This window comes from Suillus subaureus (genome assembly GCF_016647635.1).
Source record: "Suillus subaureus strain MN1 chromosome Unknown BJ212scaffold_4, whole genome shotgun sequence".
Classification (NCBI taxonomy): domain Eukaryota; kingdom Fungi; phylum Basidiomycota; class Agaricomycetes; order Boletales; family Suillaceae; genus Suillus; species Suillus subaureus.
In genome coordinates, this window is record NW_024538560.1 from 811,752 (window position 1) to 839,331 (window position 27,580).

The following is a 27,580-nucleotide window of genomic DNA, read 5'->3' on the forward strand; positions in this document are numbered from 1 at the left end:
TATAATTTCGATGGATAGAACGCCCCCTAGCTACCGTTAGTGCGGGAGAGAAAATCGAGCTACAGTAAGCCAGAAGCCAATGGTCGAAGTAAATGGCAGGAGTTGTAAACAACGTGGTAGAACGATGGTACACGGTAATCTATCAGGTTACCGGCAGTGCAACATGAGCGATCTGCCACTCGTCTCGATATACTTTCTTTATAACCTCTCGGGAAACCTGTCTGCTCTTTGATTGACAAACTGATATGTATGGTCTGTAAGAGTTCGTACTAATGTGTTCTCGCACTCTTGTCTGAGGGTACTAAGCATTTACACCTCTAGCTTGTCCAGTCGATTTGAGCTAAAATGTTGCTTTCTACTAGTTTCTAGTCGCTGGCACGGAAGTGGGTTTAAACCTGAACACAAGCGTTATGATCGGTCGGATGTGTTAAATTGCTTCTCTACGACCGTTTACCATCAACTCGAAGTCACAAAGGCGTCAAGCTGGCTGGACACGACCTTGCTCACTCATATGCTGCGTTTTCGAGTCAATATCATATTGGGTGTGTGCTATTCCTCTATTCAGGCTTCCCATTGCCCGAGCGGCAGTGAAATTGGCCCAACAACGATCATAACGACCAACTCAGCAAGTCACTAGGAATCGAGCCATGAATAACTCCATTGAATACGAAGGTAGAAAAGTGACTCACTCTCGCGACGTGCCAACTCTTCAGAATTTTGCCAGTTCTTAGGATAGCACATCCCACCACAATTCTATTACAAAGTGCAAAGGGTCAGTCGCGAGGTTGAATCCTGTCATTGGATCCAAAGCAAACTCACAAAATTATACCCGCACTTTCCAGAGCAGCACTCGGAGCTTTCGCCGCAAGATTCGCCATCGGCAGTACATGCCCTGCTGAAAACACCTGGTGTGGCACTGACAGACATAAATGCTGTCAGGGCAGCAATGACGGCAAGCAAAGAGAAACGCATTTGGTTGCACGAGGTACTGTATGATCTATTCGAGTTCGAATAACTCTCAGATGGCAGGGAGACGCTTTGCTTTTATATCCTAAGGACCCCGCTAAACATTCTGGGAGCAAACCATAAAGACCGTTCGTCAGCTCTGTAACTGACAGGAGAAATGGAGACTAACGGTGTTGGGATAGATTTAAATCATGTGCCAGTGGCCTACGTATTGTTTGGAAGTTCTGATTGCGGGCTGTTCGGGTCCGATTAGGGTGCATGTATGGCCCCGACCATGCCCCAAGACTTCTCAAGTTATGTAGGACGAGGATGGCTGAGGGGGGCCCCGATGTGGCACGACACTGAACACATCCTGGCCTGATAACCAAGTTTAGTACAAGTCTACCTCTCATGCCGTCGCTATCATGTGCGCCATGACGAAGACTCAACCTCCACTACTTACATAATACTAGTGAGACGGTTTCCTTGATCAGACAGTGGAGCCGCTTTCAAACTGAGTGCATCAGGAAACGTAATTCATTACAGAGTGTTACAGAGCGCTCTGTAGCACTCTATAGTGAATTACGTTTTCCTGATGGCCCGCCGCCCTGTGTGTTCGTCTTGCGCAAGAACGAGATTCACGGCTTTCGACTATAGGTTAGTGTGGTGGTTTGATATGACTACGGCCTGCTGATCGATGTCGTTGAGGACCTCACAGCTCGATTCGGACGGGTGGATGATATTCCCCTGCTGATCAAGTGTATGTGTCGTGAATGCCAGCATCATGGCTGAACCTAGGTATATTACATATCGACTTTGCTTGTATCCAGATTAACTATGGCTGGCATTTCTATCGGCCCATCCGTTATCACATCTCGTTTTCGCAGTGCATGAAATCGAGAGCCGAGTGAACGTGTCTAACGTCAATCGGAAACGACAACGATGGAGAATTACATATTAGACGTTGCGGCCTTGCCACTGGTGCCGCACACTATCGCTATCCCTGGTCTGCAAGACCGTTTCGACGTATTTCGACAAGTAGTAATTACTGCTCCGCCTAATCCGCTCGTCAGCGAATCACCAAGGCAGTGGCGTGTTAGAGCCACACCTGAAGTGCCTCCTGAATGTGGCCGGAAGCCTGGATCCCCCGCTAAGTTTGATATGGCCCTGACGAGCAATGGCATTCAGACGCGCACTTTATAAGGTGAGTGACTATTACTTGGGCTGTCGAAAAATTCATTTGGATATTGTACTAGGTGTGCGAGTTGCACAAGTTCACGTTATCTTCACCCTGTCTCGTCAGTTTGGGACATACTCCCGGGCCCGAGCCCTAGTTTGCATTGAGTGGTTCACACCACTCAGGGAGCCGGACCCCTTCTCTGGCCTGCATCAGGTGTCACATTCGACTCATCGACTGCACTGGAATGCAGCTGTGATACATGTCGATGAAAACGCTTGTCCTTGTCATCTTATTCCAAAGATGGGACAATCTGTTGATCGTGGATGGACCAGCGCAAATGTCTATGAGTTGGCAAGTGATTTCTACTTAAATACCTTTATCGACCTTGATACACTCTGCATGTCCGCTATTAATTAGTTTTGTTACTACTCAGCCACTATTGACTATGAACTTAAAATTTGCTATTGTGACTCCAATCGTAGCCCGCTGTAGCTCTATATAGTCTGAGTTGCGGCTACATCAGATACATAGAACTATGGTAGCTATTTAGTGTACATAGCTGTCATCAGGACTCCCGCAATTTTTGTTTTTTCCTGATGTAAGGCATCAAATTGGAACCCTTTCTTTGGTTTTGTCGTGGGTTGCCTTTTTATCCGGTTGAGATTTGGTGTCTGCGCTTTCTACCCGTTGGTGTTCATCTTCATGTTTGTTCGTTGCATTTCTATGTGGTCGAAATTTGGTGTCTGCCCTTTCTATCGGGTGGTACTCGTGTTCTTCGTCTTCGTTGGCTGCGTTTCTATCTGGTCGAAATTTCGTCTCTGCCCTTTGAGTGAGTTATATCTGGTGGCACTCATCTTCATCGCCTGCATTCGTTGTGTTTATCATCAGCAGTTGCACTACTCGGGTAACCTACGTGTCTATTCGTACGCCACTGCATACCCTGTGTATTGCTCGATCCTCGACAACTTTGGCCTTGACTCGATAACAAGTGTGATGAACGCCTCGAATAATTGCTGTCCCAACAAAGGAGTTGGAGTCTTTGGCGCGTATTCGCCGGTACCCATGCAGTGACATATAACGGGATGGAACAACGGACTCAGAGGCTGCCCGTAAATCTAACGTAGTGACATCACGAGCCTCTCTCACGCCTCAAGGCCTCAAGAACTGTCATTGCATTCGCTGTGTATACGCCTTCTATGCGCATTGACGAGTACTCTAGTCTAGAGTACCCGCCAATGTGCATAGAAGGCGTACGGCACTACATTCATATTCAGTGTGTTCGTGCCTAGGGGGAGAATCTGGTGCAAAAAGGAACGTTTCAATCCGTGGTATATTCCAGATCGTCGATACATGCGTCATAATCTTTGTGTGCAGCCTTGCCTCGCCATCTAGTCACCTTCGTGCGTAGTAAGTGCTCGATGTCGTGAACCCCTTCACATGCAGACAGTGCTATGCGAAATTTATTATACCACGGCCGCCGAGAGCTGATGACGGCAGTAAGACATGCGACTCTGCGAAGATAGCTGCACGAGCAACATACCACTGAAATTCAATAAAATGTCTAACATGAGTCTCGATAGTCTTATGAGTCGCAATATCAGGGAGTTCTTTGCAGATTTCTAGGTATTCAAGAGATACTCGAACGGGGTCTGGGATGACATTTGCAAATATACTGTTCATATATGATCAACGACGTGGTACCAGGAAATGGGGGATAGTGGACAAACCAAGGGTTGCCTAGCAAGGATTCTCCCACCATGATGCCATCAGCTTGAGTCTCATCCTTGTTCCTCTGTATATCTTCCCATGTACAAACGTTGCCATTGCTTACAACTGGTACTCTGAGTGCTGCCTTCAGAGTGCGAACCACATCTAGATCTGCGGTGCCCTGACGCCGTCGTCTGGCGGATACGTGACGCGCATGAAGGGCTATCCAAGATGCACCTGCCTGTTCCAGAAGGGTGGCAAATTCAACTGTGGATGATGGGGGTGACGATGAAGGACAGAGACGTAGTTTTACGGAAGTCGGTGGCTGCAATAGGTGGGACATCGCAGAAACTAGAATCACATGCTCACCAATTGAGAGGGTATTCAATAAAGTTGAAACTGCTTGCCTATGGTCTGGACGAGTGGCCGATCCTTTTTGGCTAGAAGATAGCCGCCGTAATGACTTTCACGAGCATGCTCTTGTGGGCATCCTAGGTTCAAATCTAATAACTTTGCAGCTGATTCAGTTGCTAATACATTTCACTCGAGAAATTACACCCACCAATACCGCTGCACAAGCCCTGTATCTTCTTTCCAGCTTGAACGATGACCTCAGGGTCATTGCCACATAACTGTACCACCACCGGTCCCTCCGTCTCACTACAAGCATCGCGACCAAAAGTCAGATCACGCTGATGAAACTCGAGGTAATCTCGATCCTCAAGAAGCTTGTGAGGGTCAAGCATCTGCGTATACGCGAGAGTTACACCATATCGCCGCGTCAACAGCCGGAAGGGAGCATCACTTTGCTTGACCATAGGAGCAGCGATGTAGGTGAGATCTGGAAGTGCCATTCGAGGCCAGTGAAGGTGTCACTTGGTCACTGTCTATATCCGAGTCACTGCCTGGCCTTGTTGCGACATCAATCTCAGGTACACTTGCTGACTAATGTCGCCCAGACTCAAAATTATGGCCAGTGGCACTGGCAGCATGATGACGGTCATCGACTGGATCCAACACTGTTCATTGTGAGTACTTGACGCATGATGTGAGGTCGAGCTAAGCTTCACAGCGGCAAGCCACGCTCATGGTTTGGTGATGCGAAGTGATTGTGCGCAAACCCTGTGACTTGCCAGTGAACGTGAAAGGTGCTCGCCGGCCTCACACTATGCAACTGGCGTGGTGCACAAATACCACGATAACCGTGTAAGCTGTTCACAAGCTTCTAATTACTCCCAGGAGGTGTTCGATTCTGTTCACGATGTCACTAGCCAGCAAAGTTAGTGGCTCTCGCACTTGCATTTCCCTTCGCCGCAGTCGCACGTGACCTGAACGTGCTATCTATATGGTATGCTAGTGGAACTTTGTCTTTATCTCGTAGCATATTGATATTCGTTAACTTCTGCTGTACACAGGATCCTAGTGTTTCCATTTCTTTTCTAGACTGTGTCTCAATTGCCTAAAATTGCATCAACGCCCTCACTGTTATTCTTGACACTGGCATAGCTGGTGCCAGTGCATTCAGTTGCGACTCACAATACATTATATTGAGAACTTGGGTATCGGCAAAATGCAAACGTGCTCTCCGTGATGAATAATCTGGACTCCTTCACGAAATCGACGGCAAATCAACAAGCGGTGACGGATAGCCTAGATGCTGCCTTAAACTTATATACAGGTTACGGTACGTATATCCTTATAAATTTGGAACGCCGTCTTACTCTAACCTATATCGTGAGGCAAGGTAAGTTTCGTTCTTGTGACATCTTGTGTGAGATAGTTCATCTCTCGCCAGTATGATGACGCAACGTAAGCCTCTGTATCTCGTATGGTTTCCTGCTGATCCCCTGTGGCAGGTGATGGGCTACGGCAGCTTATTATGACTACCGCCCGTATGGGATCTAATCATGTCATTTAGCAACACACCTCGAAATAGTGAGTTGCTGTATATATCGGTGGTAACACTCCTCGCATAACCGAGCTGTAACATAAAGTGTTATCACTGGAGCCCTGGAAAACAGCCCAACAAGGACTTCCCTGTTGATTTGTGATGGTGTGTTAATAAATTATCGATTTGTTGAGGTATTGTCTGACATAGAGCTAGAAACTATGGTAGGGGGTTTTTTTATGAGTAATTGAGAAACTCATATTCACTCAACGATGGCGAGGCTGAAATGTGCCCCGCGCCCCTCGAGCGTTGACACTGGCGTTAACCTCTATTACTACTGGGTATGGTTTGATATTATTTCATCTTGAAATGAGCTCATCTAGTCCGGCAGAGCCTCTATATAGCGTATGCTTCTGTGCTTCACTAAAGTAAATGCAAGTTACCATTGATCTATGTCTAGTCCCTCGGCCTACCTTGCGTCTACAACTGGAAATAGCGCTCACATCGATATTGCAATTCTCTCTGCTAACTTTATCAAGGGCACTGCATGAATCCTGGGGATCTCGTCCTTGAAACGACTAATGCTCTGGACTACACGCGTTCTTCATCTAACTGGCTATCTACAGCAGCAGCAAGTGTATTGAGGGTTTGAGCATCTTTGCATCTGTCACTGGCAACACTAGCTGCACTTCACTGTGAGTATTCCTCTTCATCCCGTTGACGGTACTATTGACTTTTTAGCATGCTGGACGTCGTTGCCGCATCGACAAAAGTACCTGCATGGGAAAGCAGTCATGGTATCATCACCGAGGCGCCTACGTCACAAACGACAACGACAGCGTTGGATTCAAGGGTGTGTTTCTCTCCCTCGTCACTCTATTTCAGCTGACACGCGGGCCGTGCTCTCAGCCATACTCATCCACGGCTTAGCTGGAGTTGCAACCCTGATGACGTTGCCTTCAGGGCTCTTATCCGGAGCTATACAGACGTCCAGGCACGCTTTGTCCTACCGTTTACGTTCATTTCTCCGATTAAGCTATGCAGTCTAACGCGTTGCTTGACCTGGAGTCGGGTAGTAGTTCCAGCTCTACTTGGTACTTACCTGCCTCATGGGGACAAGCTCGTGGCCGTAGATGTCCTAGTGTCCGCTGCGAGCGTCAATGACTGATAAGCTGGAATCATGGATCTTTCACCGAGTCTTGATATGCATGTTGCTCATAACTCGTCATTGTTGATCAAACGACAATGACCCGCAACCGCGATAAAGGAGAAGCGGGACGGGGAGCGAAGCCTATGAGGAACAGATCATCTACTCTCGACCGGAACTTCTAGGCGTAGGGGTCCTGCGCTACGATTTACCTCTCGGGTGTATTGAGTCTCGACTATGCATAATAATCACCGTTAGCTTGCCAAAAGCAGATAAAGTGGAAGTAGAACAGTGGTACTTATTCCGTAGTCAGGAATTCACCTGGACCATCAGCGGAAATGGCCGTACAAGAGGACCAATTCGTGTCACTTCGAGATAGCACATTGGTTCATGATTGCGGTCAACTGTATCTTGTTAGACTGAGCCCGTTTAGTATCTTGTTTCAGGTTTCGTATCAGCCTCGAGACGCGCGCGGTTCTCCGGACTCGCAGCTTCTGACCATAATTTTTTCTCGGTTATAGTATATAGACCTTCGGTATATGTAATTGGAGATAAGAGTGCACGCACATGTACCCCAAGGGTTCGACTAACCGGCCGATAACTCTATGCATGTGAGCATCCAGCGGTTTAGATATAGCAATTTTACTCACATGTTTGATTCAGGTGTGCAAAGTCATTGCAATCGCAAAGCCGAAATCATTGAACCGTTACATAAGTTCAACAAGGCTTCAGTCCGGCTGACCAACTATCAACCAAACATTGCAACTTCTTCCCTACTAGTCTGACATTCCTTATTCTTTCATCTGACCATTTCGCACACGCCGCGACACGCTCGCGTTATCCGTCTGCTCCGCTGCTTCTCTCAGTGACTAATATAGCATCGAAAATACGTGGATAGTCCGTTCCATGCCATTGATGCATAACACATTGTTCAAGCCTGTTCCCTCGGTGGCGCGTGTGTGCAGTGGACATCAATTTTTCGATGCAACAACTACGTAGAACGGAACAACAAATCCATAAAACGGATCATTGCTCATCTGAGGGTAATGGCTCTGCCAGCTGTACTACATCGCGAACCATATCATTGGTTCAAGCGGCGCAACGTTGCTCGTCCTTCTTTTTCCCATCGACCTCGGCCCCGGTTCTCCTGATGGCGTGTATGAGCTAAGGGAATTCGGCGCTACCAAAAACGATAACGGTTACCCAGGATGCGCGCCTGATTTAGCACGAACTGTTCTCGAAGATTCACCCCCGCGTCCCTACGTTCTCAGCGCATAGGACTTTCTCAAACTCGAGAATTGCCTCCGCTGCAAGTCCGCAAAAGATAATGGTACCAGACCCTCGGCTTCCTTTCCTTGTACAATTGTAGCGCCTTTCAATCATCGCGGGAGAAGAAGACACCCACTTCTCATGAACCTGCGGCATGGAAGCTTTTCCGCGGTGTGTCAACAGAGGTAAGCGCATTGCGTGAGGTTCTACACCTTTTGCTTTTGAGGGTCAAAGCGCTCGGTCTAGTAGCATCGTCGGTGAAGGGACGTGACCTCCAGGTCGCTTCGCTTCCAATTGAGGCAGTTTGATCCACGTAGTTCGGTCAGTTACGTCTTGTTGAGCAAAAGCAGCAAAAGCGCCTGATCTGCCGATAGCAGGTGATCATTGTGGTGATCAACTCTTGCGCTCAAAATTCCCGAGTGGGACAGCTGCTTATCCCAAACTGTCACAGTGAGCGCTCAGCGTCCAAAGTCAAGTTGTACCTCCGAGCCGATTAAATTCTAATGAGTATTCCTTCGTCACTATGGACTCACCCGCAACAAAATAAACACTGATGAATTCGCACATGTCCCGTCGGTGTCGTGGCCCAAATGCAGAATCTTGTACAACCTCACCCGAGCTCTTATCATTCTGCAGTGCCTAGATCGCTGGGAGTAATTCGGCTATCAGTGGCTCCAGGGAAAGTATCGCTGCCGCTGGGACAACTCAAACTATTGAAGTTTGCGGTTTTTGCCATACGCTGGCAACTCGGAGCAATGACGGACGTCGCATACTATGGCGCGCGCAAGTACGACGTAACACGTTAATTCCATACCTGATGTATTTACTACAGTCGCGGCTTCGGTCCGTCTCGCAAGCAAACACCAAATTCGGCCGCGTCAGGATAACAAAATGAGCTTTTTGCAGAAGATCTCGCGAGACAGTGTCAGGAACGTGAACTAACTTCGATAATCGGAGGCAGCATCCATTTTCCCCTCAGAGTTTTGTTTTAGCACAACGGGAAAGTGTATCTGCCATTTGTCATTGTTGCAACGGACACCTTGCTAGCTCAGCACTCAGCCTTCTTTGATGCTACGTAAGTTTCTTTCACTCCAACAAAGAGACGCACACATTTCGTGCGCGCGCGCGCGCTACAAATACTGAAGTTCCTTTACCGGCGAGACCGACCCGGTTTCAGGAAGGAGACCAGATGTGGTTGTCTGGGCGTTAGACATCCGATGATGAGTCCTGCTTGGGTATGGTTGGAGAAGGCGGGAAGAACAAAAGTTGGGACTTCAAAGACCAACCTTGATTTGCAAGACCATATTCCACGGACCGGCGGATACTCCTGACCGCACTACATTTCATTGAACTAGGCTGCGCAACGCGGAAGCGAGAATTATACAACCACAGGACCGAACGCCGCCGGGGGGTCAAGCTTGATCTCAAACGCGCGGTCGGCGGTAAAACTCACTGAGTACACATTCCATAAACTTATATTAACTGAACATCGTACCCTGCAGGTCGTTTCACTTCGGTTCGTTTCACTTTGAAATTCGAAGTCGGAACGAGTTTGCACCCCGTTTCCATTCACCTCACTTCGCGGTAACAGTGACATTACGGAAAAAAAATGGCTGCGAATATTTATTTATTGCAAAGGGAGTGCGCGTAAATAACATACAAATGCCCCGTAGGATTATCCGAGATGCCTGTGCTGAAATATGAAAAGTTACATTACAACGTTTGTAGCTCTTTAGTCCGTCCTCTAGATATAAAGATGCAAGATAATAGATGAGAATCATGATGATGAAGGCCCAATTACAATCTTGATAACCATGTTTCCATCCTCGTCTTTGCCACGAGCCATTAATTCAAAAGCTCGAGGAGTATCTTCCAGGGGAATGCGGTGTGTAATAAGTTTTTCGACGTTGCGGAGTTTGCCCGATCCAAGCAACTTGAGAGCTTCAGGGTACGTGTTGGCGTAACGGAAGGACCCTTGAATGTCTACTTCACGCAGGGCTGCCGCGGAGAGCGGAAGCATGACGTTCTGTGACCCCATTCCAACCAGCATGACTTTGCCACCCGTAACAGCAGCCTGAAAGTTGCAAGTCAGCGATGATAGAAGCTTCGCACAGACTATTAACTTACGTGAATCGACATCTGAATGCAGGGTTCAGCGCCCGTACATTCGAAGACGACGTCAAAGCCCTCAGGCTCGTTGAATTTAGACAATGCAGTTGAGACATTGTCTTTTGCACGTCGAAGCTGCTCATCGGTCGTTTTAGCCTTATCGACCATGGGCAAGCAGTGCGTTTGTGAAGCGAAACCGTGCGACTTCGCAAAGTTCAGTCGCGCCTGGTTAATGTCAATGGCAACGACCCGAGAGGCACCATACGCATTGGCTAGTGCACAAGCGAGGATACCAATGGTACCCACACCGAACACGAGAACACGCTGACCTGAAGCGAGGTTGACTCGTCTAGCAGCGTGTATCAAAACTGACAGCGGCTCAGCCAAGGCGGCTTGTTCGAAGCTGCAGTTATCAGGGAGTCTGACGAGGAGTTAGAGTGTGCGGAGGAACAGTTAAATGAAGAGCTCACGGATGAATAACGTGCGTCGGATGATTCATCCGGTCTTGTAGGGTCCCGTCAAGATGAGGGAAGGTTTTTGCGCTACTGGCAAAACGCATGCCCTTACACAGATTGTAACGGCCAGCCTGGCAATAATTGCACTGTTTGCACATGATGCCGGCCTCTATTGCAACGCGTTGGCCAATAACTAGATTTTTCACACCCGGACCGACAGCAGTAATCACACCTGCTGATTCATGGCCGAGGACGAGAGGTGCTTGGAGTGCAAAATCACCATTGCGACCTTCTAGATAATAGTGCACTAGGAAATTTGCTCGAAGCTCAAACTTTTAGAACGCAAAAAAGACTCACAGTCACTTCCGCACAATCCGGTTGACTGTACTGCTACTTGCACATGGTTGTAATGTGGAGGCCAGAACGCGCGTTCTTCGAGACGAAGGTCCTTAGGACCGTGAAGGACGACTGCACGCTGCCATTGAACCGTAACGGGAGACATATTTGTGATGGGTGGAGGGAAAGTGTTAAGGGACGTACATCCTAGTATCAACCGGTGCCCTTATATATACAATATAAAGTTGCAAGAAGGAGCAGTCTCGTGAGGAGAACTTCATCTTGAACTTATCATTCAACCTGATTAGGAAAGATTTATTCGGTCCGGTTGACCGCAAACGTATTTGCAAAATGCGAATCAATAACACAACGTCACATGTGACACCCGCTTTTTCGGACTGTATATGGCCAAATCGGGGATCTACGTGACAAATATATTATAATCTCCATTTTTACAAAAAAAAATCATTTATCGAAATCTCGCTGCCAATTATTCGGGTCGTGAGCCGATGCGGGGTAAAATCAAATCTTGGCAACAAAATGTTACCTGCCTGCGACAATATAAAGATCCAGGTGAGTCTTCAATCTACGTGAATCTTTCTCAAAATGGATCCAACCCCCTCTGTACCATCTCCACAACTCTTTTCTCTGGCAGGCCAGAATGTCCTCATCACCGGAGCTACTAGAGGTAACGTATTCGTTCCTCGCCCAGAACTTCGCTTCAACTGATCAAGGCAAATTCGATTTGTTAACTTGGTTCTTACCGTTGCGATTGATAGGCATAGGTGCTGCATGCGCTTTGGCTTTAGCTCAAGCGGGTGCCTCGATATGTGTTGTTCAGCGCCGTCCTTCTCCAAATGCGGAGCCGAATATGGATACAGTGAATGCCATTCGTGCGCTAGGCGCGAACGCGCAAATTGTTTATTGCGACTTAGGCAACTTGGATTCTGTCAGGGAACTTTTCCCCAAGGCACTGGAGCTCATGGGCGGTAATATTCATATCCTGGTCAACTGCGCTGGCATACAGCGGAGATCGCCGAGTGTCGATTTCCCGGAGAAGGACTGGGATGATGTGGGTTATCCACTCAAGTTCTGTTTAACCTCCTTGGCATCAGATTCTCAAACGATACATATTTCTCTCCATTATTCATTTTAGGTTCTCGACGTGAACCTCAAATCTGTGTGGCTTATATCACAAGCGGCGGGCCAGCATATGGTTCCGCTTAGAAGAGGAAAAATCATTAATTTCTGTTCCCTGCTGACATTCCAAGGCGGCCTCACCGTCCCGGCTTATGCCGCCGCTAAGGGTGCACTCGGCCAACTCACGAAGGCTCTCAGTAACGAATGGAGCCAGCATAACGTCCAAGTGAACGGCATCTGTCCGGGGTATATCGCCACAGACATGTACGTGTATCTTTTCTTGTTATCGCATGGGCATCTTGTGAAATCACCCCCTGTTATGTGAACCCGTGACGTTAGTGATGGTTTAGCAACACCGACATCTTCCCGCCGGCTGAGCCTCCATTTCGCACTTTCCCTCTCTTTGCAAACTCTTATTATCCAGCTCTTTGGCGTCTATTTTTATTCTCCAGACTGACCGCTTTCTGATATACCTTTAGGAACGAAAGGCTGCTAGCGGACCCCACCCGCCTCAGACAGATATCGGAGCGGATACCCGCAGGGAGGTGGGGTAGCCCCGGAGACTTTGCTGGCCCGGTGGTGTTCCTTGCCAGCAGCGCAAGTCAGTACGTCTGTGGCGAACTCTTGGTCGTTGATGGCGTATGTATATTTCGCAGCTTGGTATCATAATCCTACTTATGCGTCGTTATCAGGGCTGGATGGGTCGTTAAACAGAGACTGCCACTGTTCTCACGACAACGCGGAGAAATCAAGAGGTTGTAAAATTCATGTACATATCTAGGAAGCGCTCGCAAATATGAAGTCAGTCTGGCAGTTTGCGACAAGGCGTCTTGCTGTCTCAATGCGAGGAAAAAACTATATCATTTTTCGGACTTCACCATGAAATAGCATGTTCCATAGTAGATACATGCCATAAGGTTATAGGACATACCATTTCCCAATGCTTTGGGTTGGGCTAGTATGGTGAACGATGACGAGCCCCCAAAGATAGCCTATCTTGCCTCAGGCCCGACCGCCGATCATATTTTACTCGGTGACGGGTGACGTCGAGGACTAGACAAGAATAGGCAAGCGTGATACAGAGACATGACTTTTAAACTAAGCATAGATCTTGGCATCATTTCTCCACCAATTTCATTGCTTCAAATTTCATAGCTATGGTATAAGTAGTTTAAGCGCAACAAAATATGTTGAGGCAAAATTGAGTGGGTTCTAATTATCAGATCACTACCATCGGTAATACCCGATACAGGGGCGACCTTCCAATTTGCGGCTCGCCATCAAGCATTTGCCGACGCCGGGCCGTGTCTTCCGGATAAAGACTAGCTAGTAATAGTGATTAGGATACTGCCCATTGGTTGCCCATATGTTGTTGTTCGTGACAGGAGACCATCATGATCACCACTACCTGTGATTATATTGCCAGGGCACGTGTTCATTATTCCCATTCGAAAAGCCGAGTATCACAAGCTGATACCAAAGGCCTAGGGCAGGTGGCTACAGCCGGGCTACCAGCCCTCGATGGTTCCAAAGTCCAAACCATACATGTGTGCGCCGCCGAAAATGACTGATATCATTCTGGATTCTGGTACGTTTTTAATATCCACTGCAATAGGAAAACTTGACCAACATGATGAAGACACGGTAACAAGGCTTATGGTTTAACTTAAACTCAACCAAGGTTCACCATGACGTTGATCGTCACGATGCACACACCAATCGCATCATTCCATTCAGAATGGGCGGGTCTCCATTACGGTGGTGGTATATCTAGGGCTTGCTATTCGGCTGCGGATCCAGTTTAATCACGAGTACGTGGCACTTCTGGCAAAAGCAAATGAGGGGATGAACCTCGGTGAACGAATTCCCTTCGGTGTTTATGAGGAAACGAAGAGGGGCGAGCATTGGTGCCGGGTCCTACTAACCAACAAAGATATCGCCAGCATTATCGTCCGACTCGGGAATTGCACGTGTAGGCTACAAGACTACCTGTGGAGCTAGATGGATGCTTCTGAGTCAATACAGGATGTCACCTTGTGATCTGCGGCCCCATCGGTGAGGGAAAGCGGTTAACGCAAGGCAGCAACTCAATCTATTTTTTCATGCATGATCAGGATAAGGAAGACGAAGCAGACAAGAAATGACAAACAGATGCGTGCTTGCAGCGGGATTTCCCCGCAAATCTCGCGTCAAACTAGCTCCAACTTGTAAAAAACCCGGTCACATCGTGAAGTTAGTCATATATTCGTGTTCGCTCAACAAGATAGTATATGGGCTTCGAATTCGTATGCGTATTAGAAGCTCTTCTAGTTAAAGCTTTTCAAGCTAACCCGCCGAGAGTCGTGCAAGCGTAAAACGATTAGATACATCATGCATGGGCGAAGAACTGATCATTAATATCCGAGAAGGATCTTCTGATAGCAACCCCAGCCTCGAGTGCACGTACACGCGGACCGGTATTCCTGAGGGGGGCCGAATCATTCGTATACATATGAAAGGCTGGTCCAAGGGCTTCCAAGGGTCGTTGTCCGACGCTGTTAGCCGTGCCTTGTGATGTCACCACTGGCAATAACGTAGCTTATCCGGACGTTCGGTACGATTCAATCCACTTCAGGTGTACATGGTGCGTCCTACGCAACTACCATATCGTGAAACATCTGTTGTGCCTAGATATTATTTCTGATGAGAATACAATAACCACGATGAGATGGAGCCAAGTGGTGCGGACCGTGGGGTTGGCCAATATTGTGTAGTGGTCGGGGCTCACATGAACGGCTAATGGTTCATAAAATGTTATTCGCAGGCGATCTTCAGCCGGGCAAAAGTAGTTCTCCCTAGACGGACCATACGAAGATAGGGTAAAGGTTTAACGTCATCAGACCACCTACCCTTCAATTCTCGCCTTGAAGTTGCGACATCAACAAGCGCTTCCAGTCCCAGTCTGAAAACTTTGATAGGTCGATCTGTTTGCGGGCTGCCGGGCTGATTGAGCGGGGCACAAACAAACGTCGATATTAGCATGGTGATGTTGCTACGTCTCGATTGGATCAAAGTCGGACGACATACATTCCATTGTCATGAGCTAGCGAGGGACTATCTAACAAATCCTTTCGGCGATGGCAAAAACTCGCAGTGCCGCAGTCGCATATGCTAAGAAATTACAATGGCTGAGTCCAGGAGAGCATGAGACAACTGGTACATACAGTTCCATGCGAGGTCAATGTGTAGCGCTGGATCAATTAACTGGGCATTGTTCAGTCGAGATAAGTATCTAACCACATCATCGGGCCACAAAGGCCTTCCCCCCAGCCGCGGCAACCTCGCTAGTGCCCGGACCGAACTAATGTTCAGTCCTCGCCAAATCACAGGTTAGCCCCACAGAAGTCAACGGAGATGAAAGCTGGAAGTCGCCTTTGAGTCGCTTCATGCACAGATTTCCAGGACGTAAGATAGAATCTTCGCCTTTGTATTCTCAGTACCTCTCAGGCAGACCAAGTAGAGGGAAGATGATCGTTCCAACCTCCAGAACATCCTGAGCTACTGTGGGTAGAGAAACGGGTTATACTCGTCAATTAAGGGAAATCACGAACATTGGTTGATTGAGCCTTGGTCAACGCCAACCGTGTTGCATTCGAAGATCAGCAGACTGCCTCGTGCAACTCGTTAATGACAACCTTGGTTACTTCTCTGGAAACCCCACGAGCCAGTTGCTTCATCTCCGTTGATTCTTCAAGAAGTGAGCGGTGCTGCAATGACCCGAAAAGCTGATACAAGCGTTGAATGAGGAGCTTCATTGTCTGCATTCATAGGTCAATGTGATACAGCCCAATCGTGGCATAGGAGTTGATGTTGTAGAACTTTAAGCATGCCGCAGTCATTAACCGATTGTGATCATGGTAGTCATTCAGTCAGGCAGACTCATCAATCTAGTGCTCGGGTTCATCCGATTCGTCAATAGTACTACCGTGATTTCATTAAGATACTGGACTGCTCGAGGTTGATATGCGCTGCAACGGCGACTGGACTGTGAATTCATAGAGTTGTGGCGTATTAAGTGTAAGTTCAACAGCCACAAAGTTCGATTCACAGACGCGACTGATCAAAATGACATTGTTTATCAAATCTTCAGGAGGGGGAAGTCTTGATGGGTTCTTCTGGGAATAAGGATAATGTTCGGTAGAGCCTCGATTAGATTACCTGTCTATCTGCGACAACCATCGCCCTGGTCTTCGGCCCAAGTCTTCAGTGAACCACCATTCGTCAAGCTACAAAAATGTCAGATGGCCCCAAGACCTGTTGGAATACCTGATGGGTACAAATCCCTCGCTTACGCGAGGGGTTTGTACCTGGATAGGGGCTGTAAGGGGGGGCTGTATGATAAGGAGCGCAAAAAGTGGATGAAGAACGAGAGGGAGATGTTTGATGGGATGGACCAGAAGGGCGATGTGATGACGGTTATGGGGGCTATTCAGCAGATAGCAGCTCAAAACTCAACACCGGGAGGCCCACTCCGCTCGTAGCCACGCATTCCTACTATGAGCACAACCCGGATCGATACCCCGAGTGAGACCACCCTTAACATGTCTGAGTCGCACTCTTGACCTCGGGTGTCAAAAGATATTAAGATAGAAGGGTACTCCATAAATGTGTTTGAAAGCCCTCGAACATCAGAAATAAAGAGGAAATTCAGGTGTGGAGTCCACAGGTAAGCTCCTTTGAGCGATTACCTCTTGCAAGGGGGTTGACAAATCATCGGATGGATAGGAAAAACGACGTCGTGACCCTTACTTAGGCGCTTTAGGAAACTGGGATTCTGGACGATATTTGATTGCACGTGGTGCCCGAGACAAGCGGAATGTACTTTTAAATTATCCAAGATAGGCCAGACGTAAATGGCCCAGACAGTCGTGCTTTCATGCTGAGGTCTGAGATCGGAGGACGAGGGCCGGTGGTACCTGAATGACAAGTACTCAAGGTGTCAATGTCCAGGATACAAGTCGAGTAACCTCACTTTCCGACTTGAAGTTACCGCCAATTTCACGGCTGTCCGGGCAGCTATCGCTCAAACAGAGAACGACAAAAGCACTAGATCCCAATAAGATAATTATAAAGATAATACAACGCCTAACGATACAGCTGATAACAGAGGGTTCTTCATTTGCCACCAGAGCTCGAGAACTGTCTCAGCTGTTAGGAACGACTTGTGAATACGATTGACGTAAATCTCACCTTCGTCACGGATTTCGTGCCCTCAGAAATAGCATGCTTAGCAAGCTCTCCGGGAAGTATGAGACGGACTGCCGTCTGTATTTCACGGGATGAAATTGTCGATTTCTTGGAATATGCAGCGAGCTCTGGAATTAATGGTTAAATGAGATCAAAACAAGGTGAATGATACATACTTGAAGCTTCCGTAGCAATGCGCTCAAAAATGTCGTTGACAAACGAGTTCAAGATGGCCATAGCTTTATTAGATATGCCAGTGTCTGCGTGTACCTGCTTGAGCACTTTGAAAAACACGTCAGATCGAAAACTTTCTGATTGAACATGGCGCGTTACCCTTGTAGATGTAGGAAGAGTAAGTCTCCTTGCGGACTTTCTTTCGCTTCTTCTTTTCCTCTCCAGTAGCTGGGGCTGTGGCAGTCTTAGAGGTCTTCTTTGCACCTTTAGTACCCTCAGTTGTTTTGACAGGGGCTTTGGCGGCAGCACCAGAGGCTGGGGCCTTTCCACCAGTTGACGCGGGTTTAGGTGCCATAACGGTCGAAATTGCAAGATCTACTGACACTTGAGTCAATGGTGCGAGAGGGATGTCGGTAATGGCGGTCGCAACGGTAAAGAGGCGCGAGGTAAATCCACAACATCTCCTATATATACCTTCACGTGACTTTATACTTATTTGGCCACGACGCGTCTTTGTTGATTGTGGCGCGCGTCTAGACTCGGGACTACTATAAATACAGTGTTCCTCAGGTAATCGACTAATTACCTTCCAACCCATACCAACTTAAAACTTTACTGGCTTTGCCTGCTCTACCTTTTCTCAACCACTACACTCTTCATCATGCCTTCTGCAAAGTCAAGCGGTAAGGGTAAGGTCGGCGGCAAGGTCAAGAGCGAGGACACCAAGTCCACGTCCCGCTCTACTAGAGCTGGCCTCCAGTTCCCAGTCAGCCGTATCCACCGCATGTTGAGGAGATCCAATGTCAGCAAGCGCATTGGGTCTGGTGCACCCGGTAGGTTGCCAAGTTTCCTAGTCTCACATTGAAACTAACTCGTTTTGTAGTATACCTTGCTGCCGTACTAGAATACTTGTCCGCTGAAATCTTGGAGTTGGCCGGAAATGCTGCTCGTGACAACAAGAAACGTCGTATCAATCCTCGTCACCTTCAACTAGCTATTCGTAATGACGAAGAGTGCGCCCCTATATTAGCTCATTTGTCGCAGTCATGGCTTACTTCGTCCTCAGGTTGAGTAAACTGCTCGGAGATGTGATCATCTCTGAGGGTGGTGTCGTACCTTACATCAACCCTGCCGTACGTTTCTTTCCTCTACCAGCTGCTCAATTATTCTAAATGGCCTTGTATAGCTCCTTCCTGCAAAGAGCAAGAAGCAAAGTCTTGACAGCCAAGAAGTGTAATTCACCCCGTGTATCTCAGTTTCGCATGTCTCCTTATGTACCACCACTGTGCACATTTACTTAGTATACTTAATCTGTAGGACGTTCTCAACGTCCTTCGAGTTCCGCACCGTACGCAGAAAATCCAAAGCAATACTTGGCGCACGACCTTGTCTTTATCGCCGGAACGAATCTTCACTACAACCTGAGTACAAGAAAGATTCAAATAGTCTAGATAGAACTCGAAGGTATGTCGGTGAAGTGGAAACCTCTTCCAACTTTGCCGGATACTTTGTGTCCGTAGCTTGGTAGCAATGCATGGCGCTATGTACGATGTAGATGTTTGTCTAGGCTATTAACTATGCCGGTACTGTTGTTTCGACGGAGCGCTCAAGCGTCCAATAAACACCACTCGAATTGGTGCAAAAATAGGAAACGTGATATCCACTTATCAGGATCCACGATTTAACCAGCCAACATGCAAGCCCGTCATTGTCTTTATATTCTCTGGATACGAATGTGTGCTCTCCGTTAAGAGTCCTGCAAGCTTGCGACAGACACCGATGGGGTAGAAGAGGTGCTCCGCTTGAGGGAACCCAGGGTATCGAGCCAGTAGGCTATGTACAGGTGGTCAGAGGGATGAATTAATGTTCATCGAAGATCACGTACTCTTCCAAAGCCATCGTTGACGACGACGGCCCCAAAATTCTGTACAACACTTTTGACGCATCGATGGAGCCCTGTTTCGGAAGAAGGTATGGCGTGGGCAGCATATACGAAACACGAATCTTCGGCTTGAACAGCCATACCTTAGGCAGAGTGTAAGAAATCTAAACAATATTGATTAAAGATCACAACAAACCAAAATTCGCGGCCGCTCCTCTTCTTCATCAGAGATAACAAAGCGGTACGTTGCATGAGCAGACACATGCTCGAGCATGTCTTGCATGATGAATGCAGACATCGGGAATCGGGGAAGTCTATAAGGTCATCAGCACACTAGTTTAGGTATACTGTGCGACTACGAACTCCACTATTTGGCTGACTGGCCGCACCGCATACTTGAACAAACGGTACATCGCTGAAGCTGTGCCATCTGGACTATGTCGTTCATGCCGTCGACCAATTATTGCGCCGCATATACATCGTGCCAGCCATGACTCTCCATCTCGCTGAAGATAAGAATCAGTTTACCATCAAAATCGACAAAGGAAACAAAATAAAAATAAAAAGTCATAAAGTTGTGCACTCGAGCGTAGCTCCCATCACATGATCCTCAGTGAAGAGAGTTGTTTGAAAGAGCGACTCGCGAGTTACCCCGCGTTCAATTTTGGACGCTTTGTATCAACCGAAAGTGAAACTTGCTGCAGTCTCGCGACGCATGCCCCACTACTTGATAGTACGAAGAAACCTGCAGGGGCTTCCAAGGCATCAAAGCAGAGCACTGACGATCGACTAGCAGCCGCTGGTGGAAGCCCAACGTCGGCCTTCTTGATCGCCCTACAATAACACGAGTTCGATAGAAAATGTGTATTTACCAGGGGCTGTTCGGTGCAAGAGACATTATTGGATACTATTGCCGATTGCTGGAAAAGAATGTAGCCACACCCAACCAGAGCCTCACTATCTTCTGGCCAGAACCCGCGGCCATGCTTCGTGACATGATTATGTAGTGTTTGGTCTGCATGGCACATCCAGGCATCGACAAGTTCTTCCCAATGTTCTGATGGGAGGTCACGGTATTTAATCAACTTTGGACTGTGGACGAGGGGAAGCGAGCAGGATATGCAGGACCAGGATGTCGGCTTCGATGATAGGAGTTGCTCAGCAGACATCAACGGGGTAGGCTCATCGGGTGAAGAGGACCTCGCCGCCTGTGAGGTCGCAATCCCAAGTTTGAGCTCGTAGTGTCCTTGGCAAATTTGAACAGCTTTCTTCCCAGGAGGGACTCGGACAGGCAGGCTTAGTGGAGGCGAAGAGGCCCAAGAACTCCTAATCACCAGGCAGTCACCTTCTGTCCCACCGGACGAAGTTGGTAACACTTCGGCCTGTAGTTCTGTGTCAACTGGAATGCCCGATACTGTTACGAAGACCAGGACATGTCTCAAGGTCTCGTGATATTCGGCGACATAGGAAATATCGAGTGCAATGTCCCCTGCAGAGCTTTGGTTAGTTTTGCCGACATTAATCTCCGAGTGCTCACCTTGCTGCTGCGATTGTTCTGTTCCAGATTGGACCTGTCCATGAGACGAGCCCGGTCTGCTGGAACTCTTAGATAGTCGTCGGCTAAGTTCCGCTGCAGGGCGCAACCATTGTGGAGCAGATATACTTCGAGTGCGTGACTTCTTGAGGCTCGTTGCTGAAACGTCAGGAACCGGCTCCTCGAGTGCATCTCCAGAACATGTATGCTGGTGTGACTCAGGTGGGATACTCGACATTGATTCGCGAATGAACTCGGGGAGCGTGACGAGCTCATCCAGTGCTCTGACTTTGGGTTGCAGGATGGCATCTTGGTCATGTAATCTCCCAACTCCCGAACGTTGGATAAGATGGTCGACGAATGCACCCCGCTGAAACAATTACTTTGATAAGCAACAATCACTGGTCAAAGTAAGCTGGAATTACCTGATCTTCGTACTCCTGCTTTGCTTGCCTGAGCCTGACCACCCGTCTGCTATCCATGACAACTGACTGATTGGTCAACTTGCGGTCTGACGCTTTCCCGAGGAGCTCAAGCATGTGGTCAAGGTCGCGCATATCCCGATCACGAGCTTTCTGCTTTCCCTTAGATAAGGAAGGCTGGACTTTAGGACCTTCAAGCCGTGCACGCTCCATTTGTGCGAGCTTGGCGCTCTTCAATTCCACTCGTTGGTTGTGTAGCTGGGGTGCAACGATGTACAGACGCTCGATTGCCAGCGTCACGGCATCAAAATCCATGCGCAGTTTCTCGTTGGAAATGCTGGGAGATGGTATCGACCTTGGTGGCTGAATGCCAGCCTTCTCAGAAGATGATTGATACTCAGCATCATATTCTGGGGGTGTCTCGAAGTCATGGCCTACATGGTCATATTGAGGGGGGAGATGATCTAGGGAGGGGGAACGATGGGAATCGGCGCGATCTTTACAAAGTGCTGTTACAGTTTCTAGTTCTCGGTCAATCTTGGACCAAAGGAGCGCGGTTTGTACAGTCTGTACTGGGGATTGCGGAGAGAGAATGCTTGCCCCTGCCTTCCGTTCCAATTGTAGATCACCAAGCTGCTTTTTCAGGGTACTTAAGACATCAGCGGGATGTCGAGCAGCAAGGCTGGGAGAAGTGGATGAAGATGGCTGAGGGGGAGAGTCCCAAGAGGGAGAAACTGCAGGCAACTGGTCCAAGTCCAAAAGGAGCGAGACTATAACCTGTGCAAAGTGTGCATCCTGCCGGTTCATAGAAGGCGCCAGGGCATCGACTCGATCCCTAAGTTCTTCTAGGAGAGCTGTGTGATCATCCAGGACTTTGCGAGGTATCTCCCCACCGTCATGATTTCTGAGATTTAACACAAGCGTCTCAAGTGCGGAGTATGATTGCGATGCCTGCTCGCAGTGCATAGAGGCTGGCATCGAATGGCGCCTGTCTGGGACAATTGGCTGCCATCTTGTAGGGACGGATAATAAATTATTGAGTGTCATGAGACACGAATTCTGCACGGTAGTGATTGATGGTATGATGGCTGTCTGCAAAATTGGGCTAAGCATTATTTACAGACAGGTCGCTGAGGCACCCATCACTCACGAGCAGTCTTTCTGGTGCAACATGGTTTACATTATGTAGCGCTGCCGCCGATCGCGGCTTGCTCTGCGATATGCTTCCATTGGCACGAGCTTCATACTCTACTTGCTCCTCGGCAAGTTCTTCAAGAAGTGCTTCCTGAAGTAGTTGCTCTCTTTCTTCTGCGCTCGGAAATGGTTTTGGAACTGAAGTTCGAAGGATTTCATCCTGCTCAGCGGGTTGTACGATTTGGGTGCGAACGAGAGTCGCCATGACCAGCGTTTACGATTTCTGGAGTTTAGGCTAAAATAGTTGGTGGAAGCAATTGACAGCACGTGGTCTAAGGTGCCACGGTTCGATTGGCAGCACACGTCTGTAGCTACACGTTTTGCTGATAGCCCATTAGCTCGCCGTTGGCGATAGCGGGCAAGTAGTGAGAGGTAAGCTGCTGTTGGAAATTTACTGGGGAGGCTGGTAATGTGGTATCTGGAACATCATGAAATATTATTAAGTATGATCTCACTAGGTCTTATGGCAGTGTGTTGGCAGTGTCTTACAGAACTTTTTATGATGCGGCAAGATTTGAGTAATTCGGGACACGAGGAAGCGAAGTCCCAACTCCTTTCGTGACTCCAGCCGAGTCTTTCAGGGTTTGCGCCCTTCTCTACTCAGCACCACCAGAACTCCCATAGGAACTTCAACCACGTCCTGGCGTCCCACGATAGCGAAAGCGTCATAACTGGAACTATCTTTAACGGCTACCTACACAGCTCTCACAGCCGCATATAACAGTTAATATGTATCATGGTATGATGGAATGTTTCTATTTTCCAAACGAAACGTGGTTGAACCTGTGTGCCCTTTCTCAGTTACAGGTTCTGCACCTACAGCTGGCCCTTTCAAAGACCACACAGGTGGTCCCCTCGGAGAGACCGTCGATCAACCTCGCATCAATCCTCCAAGGTTAGATACTAAGCGGAGGCAGACGTTGCTTAATCTCCTAAATGCTTTAAACGAGCTCAGCCAAGCCGAATATCTTGACCGAGGTTAGCTTTCCGTGTTATGCAATCGTAGGCTGCTCACCGACTCCTCAACTCAGACTTTGATCAGTATCCAAGCTTTGAGGATGACAGAGATGTCCGTGAGTGGGCTCGTCTGACAACTGCACCTTCTGTTGAACATCAGATTAGCGACTGTTGACGAACAACTACAGGTTGCCGGAGCAGACGCATTTAACAGATTTCAGAAGTTCGTTTACCATTAGTCCTGCAATTTTTTCTCTTAAATTTTCTTTCAGGAGGATCAATAGTCTCGACAAAGAGGTCTCTGCTGTTTAACAACAAGCTTTGTGGCTGATTAGGCTGACGCGGTGTTCACACCGACAGCTCAGAAACTTTGGCAATGCTGCACGACAACTTGGTAGTTCCGTCGGAATTCTGTCCTCCGCATTTCGGCTCCGCGAATGTCTTGCACAAATCCTCTTCCTCTTCCGGGACAATGCAGCTGATCTCTTTCCTCGCAAGATCTCTCGTCAGCAACGCGAATTTTTGGTCAACCCCAATCTAATGGACAAAAAGCGCAAAGCTCGGCGGCGAAAGAGCATGCCAGGACGTGTTCCAGCTAATGTTGAAGATAGCCTTGATCTTGAGAGCCTCCCAGAGCAGTTTGAGAACTTCGCTACTGCTCTCATGACCTTCTTGAAATGCCTGAATGAATTTCCAGAGTTCACCGATGAGGCTGTTAACACTTCGATAAAGTCATTTGAGGGCGATTTGAAGGTATATATTCGCACCTTTTTGCCTAGCGTTTGGTTAATTTTCAGCAGTACTGGGCGTGCTGTTTACAAGATTACAGAGGTAAACCTCTACCAGTCTCGCAGGACTCAATGACCTGTGATTCTAAATATCTTTTATCAGGACAATTCAAATACCCTGCTGTGCAGCGCTATGTTCATGACCTTACGGCTGAAATGGGAGAACACATCGACAGCATTACTGGAACATTATCCATGTTCATCGAAGTTGGTGTGTCATCCCATTGTCTATGCAGGCGACATTGCTCTGATTTAGTTCGAGGTGTTCCAACTATTCGATTTGCACAGAAGCACGGTGCAGCAAATCTATTAACTCTGTCCACCGTGGCCACCTTCTTCTCCGCCGTCACTGCGACGACGCTGCAGTTCTCGTATTCTCAAACTGGAGATATTCTCTCTGACGGAGTTAATGCGTTCTGGTTCTCCTCGCTTGTATTTAGCATCGCTGCTGCTGTTAATAGCTTGCTAGGGCTTTCTTGGAAACAAGCTATGTAGTAAGTGTCTCTCGGACTTAAAGCGGGTCACAGCTGATGTTGGTAGTCGATCACCTGGTGATCGCGTACCGTGGTGGGTACTGATATGGATTAAACGATCACCCCTAGTATTTTTGGTGATGTCTGTGGCTTGCTTCTCGGCTGGGCTTGTGCTGTTCACATATTCTACGAATCAAGTGGGCTCCCTTGGCTGTTTTCAAAAATCCTTTTACTCATGATGTATCACAGGGCAAAGTCACATCTACAATCACAACTGTTTTTACTGCGTTCACCTCGTTTGGCCTAGCAGCAGTTTCAGCCTGGTTTGCTTCTGAGAGATGGACATTTGTGCATCATCGCGGGTCGAAGTGGCTTTCTGACGTTCTGAAGGATGCTCTGCGACGCTTCATGGCCCTGCGTGTGATCTCAATCGTCAGCAAAGGCTTCGGTTGGGGCCTGCAACATGTGCAAAAAGGCGTTGAAGTCGCAGGACACAAACTTAGACGGGCGTCATCGATGGGGACAATCACAACAACCGCGCTAGAGCAAGGCGACAGCCTGACGAATGGCGAGTATGCTCACGCAATATCACGTTCTCCTGAACCCCTTTCTCTGCTATCACCCATCCGACAATCCACGGACTCCCACTTGCATTTTAGTGCCGAGGGTTCTTCACATCCCAACTTGGAGTCACCAACTACCACCTTCAGCGACACGTCAAACTCTCCAATTACACCGCGAGACCGTTTGACAAGTGCCATTCGGTCTGTCATGATGCTCCAGTCTGCAACGTCTTCTCCTAGCAACCCATTTTCTTCTCCTGCGCGGAAACGAACAACTTCGTCGGCGTTCACAGATTCATCAAGAGTGATGTCAGAGACAGGTGTCACCACAACACCCAGAGGATCTAAAGTCGCCTCCCTCATACCTAAGCTCAAAAGCTTAGAGGCAACGCAAGATTTGGTTGCACATTCAGCACTCGTCAGGCACTTACAGTTCTCGCCCAATGGCAAGTTTTTAGCGACTTCAAGGTAGGACCTTCCAGCCTGTGCAATACACTATGTATTGACGTTTTTTTTTAATAGCTGGGATCGGACGTCTATCATCTTCCGCGTCGGGGTATGTGGTGCTAGTAGTTGATCAAAGCGTGGCAATAATATTTCTATAGGATCCTTGTGTGCCCCATCGTGTACTTGCACACGCTTCTGGTTTTGTTGGTCAAGTTGCTTGGTGCGCTATTCTTGCTTCGTGTTCATGGTTTGCTGACGTTTTCATAAGGTCTCCGGTTGGCGTGCTTCTCCTTACAAGGCTGAATCGGGCTATCAAAATTTGGACGGAGGTTGGTTGAACGGGAAGAAGAGTAACACGGTGCTGAGTTATGTGTTATTTTCAGGATGGAGTGTGTCGAAAGACCATCGAACGTCACCACCATGTCCAGTCAATTGCATGGTTGCCTGGAGGGGAAGGTGAGGTCCCAATTGGTACCTGCAGACTATACCAACAAGTGATCTTCTGCAGCATTTTTGTCCGTCGAGGGTAGCGAAGTGGTCCAAATTGGTAAGTAGCTATTGTGCTCTTATTTATGACGCGCCTACTCATTTCGACAGGATCTTAACGGCAATGTGTGTGCACCAAGGTTAATTTTTTGGAATGCCACTTAAGTCTCTCGTTCTTCAGGTCCTCGACACGTATCACTTCAATCGGGTGTTCATTCATGATGTAGCCATCACTCCTGATCTACAGCGGTTGTTGGGCGTCGGGCCGATCCTATACTCTCCCAAAGGATTGCATCCTAGCAAGTCCCGAGTAGAAAAACAGCTTTTGGGTGAGTTCACTGTTGTCTTTCATGGGATCTGACGCCTTATCTATTGTAGTTTATAACGTCGAGACGAAGGTTATCGAAAAGTGAGACCATCGGCATAGTGCTTTAAGGCATGTATTGATGACTTGTGGTAGCCAGACGCCAGTGCTCAATGATGTTCGTGATATAACGCTGGCTAAGAACGGACAAGTAGCTCTGGTATCTTATGAAAACAAGGTCTGTCAGTATATCACAGATTCGGCTATTTTGCTCAGTTTTTCTCGTGGATATATCTAGGCATTTCCCCAGCTGTGGAAGTTAGAAATGGTCAAGGATCAGGCACGACTGATTCTGCGTCATACTTATATGCCCAAGGTGCCAGTTGACTTTGCAGGACCGAGCTATTTTGGGGGCAAGGACGACCAGCTTGTGCTTTGTGCCGGCAAGGGTGCGCTATTTCCGGTTCCCCCCAGTCCTATAACTGAAGAAGTACTGAGTAGCTGGTGATATACATATCTGGGACCGCGATTCAGCTGTGCTTCTTCATCATGTCCGTGCCCAAGCCCTAGGCGGAGATTTGACGTGTATTGCATGGAATCATGCTTCCGACAACCCTTTTATGTTTGCTACGGGAGACCACGAGGGTGCAGTCAGATTGTGGACAACAGCAAACGACGACTACCGGCCATGCGAGTCTAGTCGCCGTTTCTCTGCAGTGACTGCACAATCTGCACCGCATTCTGTTGCCCCTTGCTCACCTTCACCCGTTGGTGATGGTGCTTGGACAGATAGCGCCGGCAGACAATTCGGGGAATACACCTCAGAGCCATTAACGCTCACGCCCGTGGAAGACAGTGGCCAACGAGATAGAATTGTTACATTTGCACATACTCGTGGACAGTAAATATACCCATCTACATACACATTTAGCCTCCCAATAGAAGGAACTCAAG

General features: G+C 48.1%; 10 protein-coding genes across 10 annotated transcripts; 5 read left to right on the forward strand and 5 right to left on the reverse strand.

Moving 5' to 3' along the window:
* Positions 1–156: 156 nt before the first annotated feature.
* On the reverse strand, positions 157–1,262 carry BJ212DRAFT_1325570 (uncharacterized protein). The gene is made up of 4 exons (XM_041334572.1): positions 843–1,262; positions 638–772; positions 363–542; positions 157–298 (listed from the first exon to the last, which is right to left on the reverse strand). Exons 1-3 carry the CDS (start codon positions 970–972, stop codon positions 508–510), a joined length of 300 nt encoding a protein of 99 aa, XP_041197682.1. The 5' UTR covers positions 973–1,262; the 3' UTR covers positions 157–298; positions 363–507.
* Positions 1,263–2,275: 1,013 nt separating this feature from the next.
* Positions 2,276–2,473, forward strand: BJ212DRAFT_1226268 (uncharacterized protein; the record flags this gene model as incomplete). The annotated part of the gene is made up of 1 exon (XM_041329457.1): positions 2,276–2,473. A coding segment is annotated over one exon (198 nt), but the record flags the coding sequence as incomplete, so codon positions are not given.
* Positions 2,474–2,796: 323 nt separating this feature from the next.
* On the forward strand, positions 2,797–3,334 carry BJ212DRAFT_694575 (uncharacterized protein). The gene has a single exon (XM_041343835.1). It carries the CDS (start codon positions 2,828–2,830, stop codon positions 3,194–3,196), a length of 369 nt encoding a protein of 122 aa, XP_041197684.1. The 5' UTR covers positions 2,797–2,827; the 3' UTR covers positions 3,197–3,334.
* A 109-nt stretch (positions 3,335–3,443) lies between these two features.
* BJ212DRAFT_1261937 (FMN-linked oxidoreductase) lies at positions 3,444–4,650 on the reverse strand (the record flags this gene model as incomplete). Its single annotated transcript, XM_041330229.1, has 5 exons — positions 3,444–3,609; positions 3,666–3,797; positions 3,853–4,196; positions 4,253–4,335; positions 4,395–4,650. 5 exons carry the CDS (start codon positions 4,648–4,650, stop codon positions 3,444–3,446), a joined length of 981 nt encoding a protein of 326 aa, XP_041197685.1.
* Positions 4,651–9,913: 5,263 nt separating this feature from the next.
* BJ212DRAFT_1444714 (chaperonin 10-like protein) lies at positions 9,914–11,202 on the reverse strand (the record flags this gene model as incomplete). Its single annotated transcript, XM_041337991.1, has 4 exons — positions 9,914–10,210; positions 10,264–10,666; positions 10,716–11,007; positions 11,058–11,202. The coding sequence occupies 4 exons, from the start codon at positions 11,200–11,202 to the stop codon at positions 9,914–9,916; spliced, it is 1,137 nt and encodes a 378-aa protein (XP_041197686.1).
* A 369-nt stretch (positions 11,203–11,571) lies between these two features.
* Positions 11,572–13,098, forward strand: BJ212DRAFT_1325644 (uncharacterized protein). The gene is made up of 5 exons (XM_041334573.1): positions 11,572–11,724; positions 11,816–12,108; positions 12,193–12,440; positions 12,656–12,815; positions 12,869–13,098. Exons 1-5 carry the CDS (start codon positions 11,643–11,645, stop codon positions 12,884–12,886), a joined length of 801 nt encoding a protein of 266 aa, XP_041197687.1. The 5' UTR covers positions 11,572–11,642; the 3' UTR covers positions 12,887–13,098.
* A 4,095-nt stretch (positions 13,099–17,193) lies between these two features.
* On the reverse strand, positions 17,194–18,007 carry BJ212DRAFT_1325651 (histone-fold-containing protein). The gene is made up of 4 exons (XM_041334574.1): positions 17,736–18,007; positions 17,579–17,683; positions 17,406–17,530; positions 17,194–17,354 (listed from the first exon to the last, which is right to left on the reverse strand). Exons 1-4 carry the CDS (start codon positions 17,929–17,931, stop codon positions 17,331–17,333), a joined length of 450 nt encoding a protein of 149 aa, XP_041197688.1. The 5' UTR covers positions 17,932–18,007; the 3' UTR covers positions 17,194–17,330.
* Positions 18,008–18,104: 97 nt separating this feature from the next.
* Positions 18,105–18,785, forward strand: BJ212DRAFT_1325654 (histone-fold-containing protein). The gene is made up of 3 exons (XM_041334575.1): positions 18,105–18,409; positions 18,460–18,589; positions 18,643–18,785. Exons 1-3 carry the CDS (start codon positions 18,238–18,240, stop codon positions 18,746–18,748), a joined length of 408 nt encoding a protein of 135 aa, XP_041197689.1. The 5' UTR covers positions 18,105–18,237; the 3' UTR covers positions 18,749–18,785.
* Positions 18,786–19,056: 271 nt separating this feature from the next.
* On the reverse strand, positions 19,057–22,940 carry BJ212DRAFT_695132 (HECT-like ubiquitin-conjugating enzyme-binding-domain-containing protein). The gene is made up of 8 exons (XM_041343837.1): positions 22,565–22,940; positions 21,418–22,502; positions 20,996–21,362; positions 20,331–20,947; positions 19,822–19,964; positions 19,655–19,772; positions 19,462–19,601; positions 19,057–19,409 (listed from the first exon to the last, which is right to left on the reverse strand). The coding sequence occupies exons 2-8, from the start codon at positions 22,459–22,461 to the stop codon at positions 19,244–19,246; spliced, it is 2,595 nt and encodes an 864-aa protein (XP_041197690.1). The 5' UTR covers positions 22,462–22,502; positions 22,565–22,940; the 3' UTR covers positions 19,057–19,243.
* BJ212DRAFT_1533056 (uncharacterized protein) lies at positions 22,941–27,531 on the forward strand (the record flags this gene model as incomplete). Its single annotated transcript, XM_041341784.1, has 20 exons — positions 22,941–23,586; positions 23,640–23,681; positions 23,731–23,788; positions 23,838–23,862; positions 23,926–24,318; positions 24,366–24,396; positions 24,457–24,564; positions 24,616–24,847; positions 24,894–25,023; positions 25,076–25,857; positions 25,912–25,945; positions 25,995–26,056; positions 26,105–26,165; positions 26,220–26,292; positions 26,345–26,373; positions 26,489–26,651; positions 26,701–26,731; positions 26,783–26,864; positions 26,925–27,075; positions 27,128–27,531. Exons 1-20 carry the CDS (start codon positions 23,358–23,360, stop codon positions 27,529–27,531), a joined length of 3,120 nt encoding a protein of 1,039 aa, XP_041197691.1. The 5' UTR covers positions 22,941–23,357.
* Between the last annotated feature and the right edge of the window lie 49 nt (positions 27,532–27,580).